We start from the raw sequence: 9,053 nt of genomic DNA, 5'->3' as shown, positions 1-9,053 counted from the left end.
AATTAAATGAAATTATAATAATTGGACATACCCTGCTGCTTTCCTAGTGAGAATACACTATTCAGTTTTTACTGGTGCAATAATACAACAATAATGAACATTAAACATGAACATTTATTGTGTTGTCTTGTGTAACCTTTCTTGAATAAAAGCTATTTGAGTCTGCAAAACCTTAATAAGAGATTTCATTGTTTCAATGAGGTTTAGGCCTAAAATATACAGTATATTCACTTGCAGTAAATATATGGACACTTTTGGTTAATATAAACGCAATGACATCAAACCTTTTGTTTGACACCTCAACAATGCACCTTGATAAGCCAGTAGGCCTATTTAAAGAGTCTATTTAAAGAGTATATTTAACCAGCAAATAGCCAGATTTAGCTCATCTGTGTTTGTGATAACAGTATTGACCCTTTATCTCTTTGCAGGGTCACAGACAAACACACACAAACACACTACAAAAGACTGGCAAAGACCAAAGAAACACTTTTTCATTCAATTTATTTTGTTAGTTAAATTTCTATAGCAGGTGAGGGAACATAACGGTCACGCAAGGGTTTTCTTGAGCATAGTTTTCAGAAGTCACAGTGTTTTAGACATGGACAAGAACATTAAAAAAAAAAAAAAACAATGACAATGAAGAAGGGCCAAGAGGAAACTTAAAAACAAGGTGTAACAGTGACACATTCCTACACACCTTCTCCTTCATGGTCCTCCCACTTCCCCCTTTGCTCCACAAAAAAACAAACAAAAAAAAAGGCCTCTGCTCTAAAGTGTTGTCAACCCCTCCCTCCCATAACCCCCCCCATCCAAAAATGCAAACAAAACAAAACAACAAAACAAAAACAAACTCAGCAACAAATAGATATATTTATATATAATATATATTTACTCTTTAAAAATAGAACTTCAGTCTAGATACTAACATCTGTACAAACTACAAAAATAAATTTTTAATATAAATAATTTATATGGCATGAAATTAACAATTTTTTGAAATAAACTACAAACTAATGCAGGAGCCCCCCCCCCCCAACCCCCCCAACCCCCCTCACTATAAACTCCTCACCACTGTCTGACAACACCTCCTGGCTCTCTACGGTCTGATCCAACTGTAAATGGTGCTTTTCCCGTTTTGCTTAATTATTCACAACTGCACAGTAGCTACTTAACTCTTCTTTCATATTTACAAAATAAACCGAAGCTGCCACTTAAAAAAAATGACATGAAACACATAGATTGGCAAGTTTTTCCCTGCAATTTAACCTGGCAGTGATGAGACCAATACTGAACAACAATAATAACAACAACAGAAACTTTGTAAAGCAAATGAAATGACAATCCTAAGAATGAGAGAACAATGTGGCATACATGAGGTTTGCATTAAGAAGAAGAGTGAGACATGAGAAAGTGAGTCAGAGCAGGTTGAAGCATTAAAAAGACTGAACCAGTTTACGCAACGCAATAATTGCACAGGGTCACAACAACATGAGTGTGTTCCAACCCTAAAGCAGCCAGCAAAGAAAAAAGGAGAAAATAATAATAATAAAATAAAATCACTCCCTTTGCATTGGATTTTTATAATTCCCTTTCAAAATAATACAAGGAGGTGAACAACACTTTTTGTCACAAATGTGAACTTCACCCACTGTAGAGCTTACAAAAACTGCAGAAGAAAAAAAAAAATCTTATCACAGCTCCTTCAAGTAGTTTTAAACTGCAGAGTACATTGGGACACCCAGACAGAGATTGAACATGAAATACGAAATATGAATTAGATGTGACCCTGTCAGCATGTTGACAGACAGATGGACAGATGATGGTGATAACTGACAAACATCCATCTATTACTGCTTCTTGACAAACATTCTGTGTCTGGACGAGACTAAGACGAAACAGGTAAAACATACTGTATTTACACTAAAGCATGAACATAATACTGAGCTCTGACTGCTGTGATAACAAGGCAAGGGGATATACTGAAGGCACGGCGGTTACTACTGTCAAGAAAACAGTATCTGCTGTGTAATTCTCTGCTTTTTTTTTTTTTTTTACAGTGCACACTGTGACAGAGAATATCTATACTTAAAACACAAGAGAGAGTGTGTCAGACGTAGAGTATCTCACAGTATAACACTGTGTAGAAAGTATACTGACTAGAGCAAGGAGAAGAGGGGGGTACTGCATTTTTTAAGGCAAATCACTTAAAATTATTTTGAAGTGTAGCAGCAAAAAAAAAACAAAAAAAAACAAAACAAAAAAAACATAACAATACAAATAGAAATAAACACTGACCATGTATGTTCAATAGCCTAATATCTTAATAACATCTCACTTTCTGTGGACACTTTTTACATATAGCACATTTCTTATTCTATACACTGTGGAGGGAAAAAAAAAATCAACCGACCACACAAAAAAATAATCTTTTACATCTGAACTTTTACACAAGAGTATACCCAAGTTATACAGTACTCTTTTAAATAGCTTCCCTCTTTTTTAGTATTAAAATATATACTCATAGATTTATATAATTCTTAAAACAAGTCTTTTTTTTTTTCTTATTATGTCCTTGAAATAAATCCTCTCCTTTTTTTGTGTGAAGTCTATGTACAGTTGAGAGTTCAAGCCGTGATGTGACGCCACGCGGGGCGTCAAGGTGCTCTGGGAAGCGGCCAGAGACTTGAAGAGAGAAGGCACAGTGTGTGAGAGAGTCTAGCAATCTTTGGCTGCTTGGATCCTCAACCCACCTGCAGCAGACAAACAGAGAGGAGAGAGAAGAATTAGACAATGATAACCTGGCACCAAACAAGGAGAAATTAAGGCTATAAATGTTCAATGTTAAGCTCTCAAAATGCGTGTTTAGAAGATTACAAGTCGGGTTAACCTAATACTGACAAATTGCTGACTCACCTTGTGTCTTGCCGAACTGATGTTCTGTCTGGCACTGTGTTGCTTCCAAGTCCTGGATCTCTAGAGAGTCTCTCTTACATGAAGAAAAGTTTGTTTTGTCACCACAAGTCCTCTTAGCAGCCTCAAAACAGTCCGACTCACTGTCCGTGTCAAAACCTTCATGCATGTAGCCCTGGTACGCCGCCCCTGGCAAGGTTGGATGCACAGCCACCGTCACGGAGGCTGTGGCTGTAACCATGGTAACAGGCCCCCCAGTTGATCCTTGTTGTGGTGGCAGGGCGGAGGTGCTATTGCTATAGCTTGCCCCTTTAGTCCTGTTTGGCTGAGGCCCTCTGCCGTTCTGAAGCCTGGGGCCGCTTTGACAAGTCCTCCCAGGGAAGTGAGCTCTGTCGCTGGGTAAGTGTTGGCTGGGCTGAGCCTGGAGCCTGTGGAGGCCCTGCTGCTGCTCCCGCTTGTTTCCATCCCAGCATGTAACCTGGGAGCTGAGAGGTGACTGTGCATTGTGTGAAGATTCATTTATCGGCTCTATCCTCCCACCGGTGCCTGTTGTATTTTCTTTGAATGGCTTCACCACCTACAACAAACACATGTTCACAATTTACTTTGAGAGAAACACATTCATTTGAAGATCACTTCATCACACAAGAGGGGCTCCTATCTTATCTGTGTGGTCATGCAACGTACCGTGAGCTTGGGGAAGCTGGGGTTCTTGCTGGCTTCCAGCAGGATGTGAGATGTAGCAGGTGGAACGCTGGTGTGCGATGTAATGTACGCGCTCCGGTCACAGTACTTATAATCCTCCTCCCCGATCCCTGACGTGGTGGTCATCTCAGAGTAATACTCCGAGTCAGACGATTCCGAAAACGCTTGTTGATGAGATGACCTTGGGTTGTGGTGCCCCGTGTAGTACCCATGGTGGGTCATGGGTGGGGGGAGTGGGGGCTCGGGGGAAGGCGTGGGCAGGCGGCTGGCATTGTCAACAGGGGTGACCTCAGCTGGAGGCCCCATCATGGAGAGGAGGACTGGCAGGAGAACTAAGCCATTCAGCATCCCCAACACAGTCAGGATGGCCAACACAGCAAAGAAATACCTGAAAGGGAGAGAGAGAGAGAGATGAGGGATGTTAGTTTGAACTTGAACCTAAAAAGCCACATTTAGCACTAGAAAGAACCGGTTTCAGATTAAAACTCGCTGGGAGCATCTTGTAACCTCCGTTTACCTCGCTGAAACAACAAGTGAAGGTGAAATATGGCAAGAAAGATCAATGAGAGCGACCACACCTTTCTTGTTAGTAGCAGCAGCTGCTAATTGTTAACTCGGTTTAGTTGAGGTCAGGCAATACCAAAGCACCTCTGTGTTTACACTGAACAGGTCTGCCTACCCTCCTCTTCCGGCCTACTGCCTGCATCAGCTGGATTGCACAGACACATGCATCAGAAAGTGCATAATGTGCACATACTCACAGTCACACAGAGCCACAATCCATTAAATCTTGTTTTCTTTTGAATCTTGAAGTTTTTGGGGATTTGGTTCAAACTCAGATGGATTAAGTGTCTCAGCAAAACGCAGGACACTTTTACACAAAGTGGAAAACATTTAATCTCTGACATTTTTTTGTTGTTGTTTAATTTTTCTCAAAATGTGACCCAAAAAAAATGGGGACAAGACCGCAGACCACGGTGTCCTGATGTTCGATATGGACAAGAGCACACATGCACACACAAGGATGCGCGTGCACAATTCCAAACACACACATAGTTGGCACATGAGGAAGGGAAGTAGCTCAGGGGAAGAAGTCAGGGAAAGCCCAGTGTTTGTGTATCAAAGGCAATGGGGGGGAGGGTGCAAATCTGATTCCCCACTCAGTCCAACTAAAACATGCTTTGATGCCTCCACTGCTGCTGCTACAAGACTTTCTCTCGCTCTGTTTTTCACTCACACTGTGTGCGTATGTGTGTGTGCGTTTTTTTTTTTTTTTTTTTTTGTGTGTGTGTGCGTGCATCTCAGTGGAGCTCTGAGGAGGCCAGGGGTGGAGGCAGGCCACAAGAAAGCGCTCCCCAAGAAAATTAGAGAGGACTCCACTTAAACACTAACAGAAAGCAGAAAGCGAGAGACAGTGAGATGCTAACCACCAGCCAGACTTAAAGAGGTAAAAAGAAAGAGGAAGGGGGGGAAAAAATGATTGTTGGAATGAAAAAAAAAAAGAAAAGCAAACAAGGACAGGGATAATAGCTGCGGAGTGTTCTGGAAACATGCTCTTCTCCTCTGAATGGACGACTACTACAATTATTACTACTACTTCACTTGACACAGGTCACTCCTCAGGAAAAAGTTCATGGATTGCGTATTGGGTGTGATTTCACAACCCTTTGCACCAATTTCAGCCCACCGCTCTTTCTAACATGTTTTCCCCTTCCCTCTTTAACCGCTGTCCTTGTTTTACTCCTTCATCAGAAGCATAGCGCATGTCATCTTAACCAGCTTTGACAAAACACCTCAGGGAGATATTTTCAGTTTCTTACAGTCTGCTCCAACCATGGCTGTATTTAAACCACACACAGATATTGAATTGGCGCGCATCATCGAACTGAAGCACGTTCACAAGCAGGCGCTGAAATCACAAACAGGTCATCTTTGTTTTCATGGCGCAGAATTGGACTCTATTTTACTCAAAACTACACTTTTAACTCCTGTACATGAAGGAAAAAAAAAAAACAAAAAAAAAAAACAAGGGAAGAGTGAGACAGAAAGAGAGAGAGTGAGACTTTGGTGGGACCTCCAACAGCGTCTCACTGTTAGGAATTCTGTTGTTTATATAAACTGTAATCTTTTCCATTCGTTGTCAGGGCCTGGGGAGTCATGTGTGTATGAGTGTGTGAGTAAGAGAGCGTAAGTGTTTACATGCCTGTACATATGTGTATTTTTCCTGTGTGTGTGAGTGCGCGTGTGTCTGTATGCGCACGCATGTGCGGCCCGCATGTGTGTGCAATGCATGCTGCGCAAGTGTATGTGTGTGAGAGAGGACTCTGAGCAGAGCTGAATTAGTCTTGCTGTTTATTCAGTGCATTACAAGGCCAGGAGATGTTTACAGCAGTATATTTATGCTACTCCCCAGCTAGCCAGCTCTGGCTTGCCCCATTCACCCGACCACAGCTACAGCTACAGCTAAACAAGACCTCCAACAGAGATACTAGACCCCTCTGTCTCTTTCTCACCCTGCTCTCTGAAAATGATCTCTCTCACAACCATGGGAGAATGGAAGAAAAACAAGATGCTGAAAATGCTCTCTAATGACTCCCTTAATCCCAATCCAACTTCCTCTTAGTTCTCAGTTTTTCTCTACCCCTACATATTTACACCTCTTTATCTTTCCAATCCAACATTGTGGAGGATCCATTCATCTAATAATCATCTACCCACCCACCAGGACTTCATATGCCTGCGAGGAAGCCAGCCTCAGAGTGCTTCTCCTCCTCTCTCTGCCTCTGTCTCTGTTTCTGCAGAAAAACTCAGCTTTTTATGTCATGGAGGCCTGTTGCAGTCTGTGAGCTCAAGGTTGTGGTTTCGGGTTTGGGCCGAGACCACATTCGGCTGAAAAACATCGAGCTATTCGCCTTTTTTTCCACTCTGACCATGAAACAGTGGTAGAAAACACATGCACACACACATATACATATATACACAGTTTACACTTGCACGCGCACACACACACACGCGTGCGCACACACAGGGGAGTGATATCTGTTGGTGGGCTACACACCATCTGACTGACTGAGCAGTTCAAATTTAGCTCCACTTTTTATTACGGCACCTAACATGGAGGGAGAGAATGCCAAACGGATGATAGGAATTTTTACAGATTCCCTCGTGTGTGTTTGTGTGAAAGAATCAGTGAGAACGAGTGTGAGAGAGACACCACCCAGTGGGTAGCAGAACACTTCCATGTTTACGAGCAGCTGCTACACACCCTTGATGTTTTCCCCATTTGTTGTGTTCTGAGTTTGGGGAGACGGATGTGTGTGTATGTGTGTGCCCAGAGTGACAGAACCAGGTGCATATTTGTCACTGTGGGTGTGGGTGTGTGTGTGTGTGTGTGTGTGTGTGTGTGTGTGTGTCTGTCTGTCTGTCTGTGTGTGTGTGCATAAATAGGGATATAACATTTCCACCTGCATGCACCCCTGACCCCCCAGAAGGCTTCCTCCCATCCCTGAGTGAGGCTAGACAACTGGCTCCACACATACATACACACACACACACACACACCAGTGGTGTAAAACCAAAACAACACTGCTCCTTGTTAAGGTAACATATGGGCCGTGGAGGGTGTAGACACCACTGCTGCCAAAGCGAGCACTGTCACTCTCTCACACGTGAGCACCACGTCAGCACAACTTGTCAAATGCATACATACAGAGCTACACACACGAAAAACAGACGTACATACGCAAGCATCTCACCTCATGATGAAGTCAAACTCTGACCCTGCCAGCATGAGAACGCCCAGCAGCGTGGAGATCGCTCCGTCAACCACCGGGGCAAACATGTGCTCCAGAGCCACCGCCGAGCGCTTGTTTCTGTTGCCAATTGCTGTCAGGAAGCCCTGTGGCGGATGGGGAGGTGGGGAAGAGAAATGAGTTGGAAATCTTGCCGATCACACAAAAGTTGTGCTTGCGGCCGAGCTTGGCACGCTTCAGGATTCCTGTCTTTGGTTTTGTTGGGGATCACTACGCTACAAGACAGTACACTGTGCTAGAGAGCTGCCAGCATGAACCAGGAAGCCAAAAGTTCCCTAGTAAATCTTTAATCACACTTATTTTACCTTAATCACTTTCCATTTCAGGCATGAAGCCACAGGAGTCTGTGCAACTAAAGATCTTTGCAAAAAGCTGCAGCCTATTGCTTTTATAAAATGTTTACAAATCCTTGTGCAGAGAAAAAGTACATGCACTCAGTTATTAAAAAGCAGTATCACAGGTTAAATGTAATTCTTCCCTAGGGTATGCAAATCCACATAAAACTAGCTGTATACTTGTGATTTTCATACATATTGCAATTCTTATGTGGTCACATGTTTGTGTACAGTAGGTATTTCCATGTGCGTGCTCTAACTCACCAGCGCAATGTGAACGGTGAACTCCACTCCGATGCCCACAGAGGCGATCAGGATGACCACGGGGATGGCGCTCAGCTTGATGCCGATCAGACCCATGATGCCAAACAACTCCACCGTCATCATGGCCAAGATAAACACCTGAAGGGGAGACATGGAAATGTTTTTTTTTAACTGCCAATACGTGAGAAGCAGTAGGAGGATGAGGAAACAAGCAAAGTAATTGGTAAAATAAAAATAAAAGCATAAAAAAAACAAACAAACAATAAAAGTGAATGTGTCTTTCTTTAGTGACTGAGTTGAGCCCCTTTGCTGCTTCACCCCACACAATGTTTGACCCTGTGCTCAGGCTCTCAACTACATGGCATCAAATTACCCACCCTTAGGCTATACGAGCCCCCTACCCCTCCCTTCCTTATCTTACTCTTCTTCCTTCCTTTAGGTGGTTGTAATGATTGACAGCGCCTGAGACAACACAGTGTGGATACTCTGTCAGTCCTATCACACCAAATGTATGTACCTCCATTTGTTAGTGGAAGACAAATTCTCTTTTTTTTTCACATGATGAGCAGCCTGCAACGCATATTTTATTGTTTTACAACATTTTTTAACGTAACATCTTCGCAATGCAGTATCTTGGTGTTTCAGTTGACTAACGTCTGAGTAGAAAATGTGCGATGTTACTGTAAACCCCAATACAAACAAGAACAACGAGTCTTAGCAAACAAGGAGGAGAAAACAGTTCCTGGCCAAAGGGAGCTTTTGATCCCAGCAGGGGCTACGAGCTGGGGCATGGTTAAATTGGAAATGATAAAAGCCGTTTTACTGCCCAACCACATACAGGCTGGGTGAAACCTTCACAGGCAGGGCTGATGCTTGGAAATCATGCATGCATGTAGCTGTGCCTCTCTCTCTCTCTCTCTCTCTCTCTCTCTGTGTCTGGGAGATTGGGTTGTGTTGCTGTCTCAATCAGTGCTGCTTAAATGAAATACATTCCAACTGAAACTGGCACTGTTGTTGTGCTACA

At 43.0% G+C, this 9,053-nt stretch overlaps 1 protein-coding gene across 1 annotated transcript in view; it reads right to left on the bottom strand.

The window, feature by feature from the left end:
* Window positions 1-487: 487 nt before the first annotated feature.
* ptch2 (patched 2) overlaps window positions 488-9,053 on the bottom strand; it is a 31,430-nt gene continuing 22,864 nt past the window's right edge. The window contains exons 19-23 of the mRNA XM_056392435.1: window positions 8,030-8,167; window positions 7,374-7,516; window positions 3,601-4,006; window positions 2,917-3,490; window positions 488-2,753 (exon numbers count right to left, since the gene is read on the bottom strand). Of these exons, the coding sequence (XP_056248410.1) occupies window positions 2,719-2,753; window positions 2,917-3,490; window positions 3,601-4,006; window positions 7,374-7,516; window positions 8,030-8,167 (1,296 nt within the window). The 3' untranslated portion in view covers window positions 488-2,718. The remainder of the gene's footprint in view (window positions 2,754-2,916; window positions 3,491-3,600; window positions 4,007-7,373; window positions 7,517-8,029; window positions 8,168-9,053) is intronic.

This window comes from Seriola aureovittata, chromosome 12 (assembly GCF_021018895.1).
Source record: "Seriola aureovittata isolate HTS-2021-v1 ecotype China chromosome 12, ASM2101889v1, whole genome shotgun sequence".
Taxonomy (NCBI): domain Eukaryota; kingdom Metazoa; phylum Chordata; class Actinopteri; order Carangiformes; family Carangidae; genus Seriola; species Seriola aureovittata.
The sequence above is the reverse complement of the archived record's forward strand: the minus strand, read 5'-3'. Positions and strand labels throughout refer to the sequence as shown.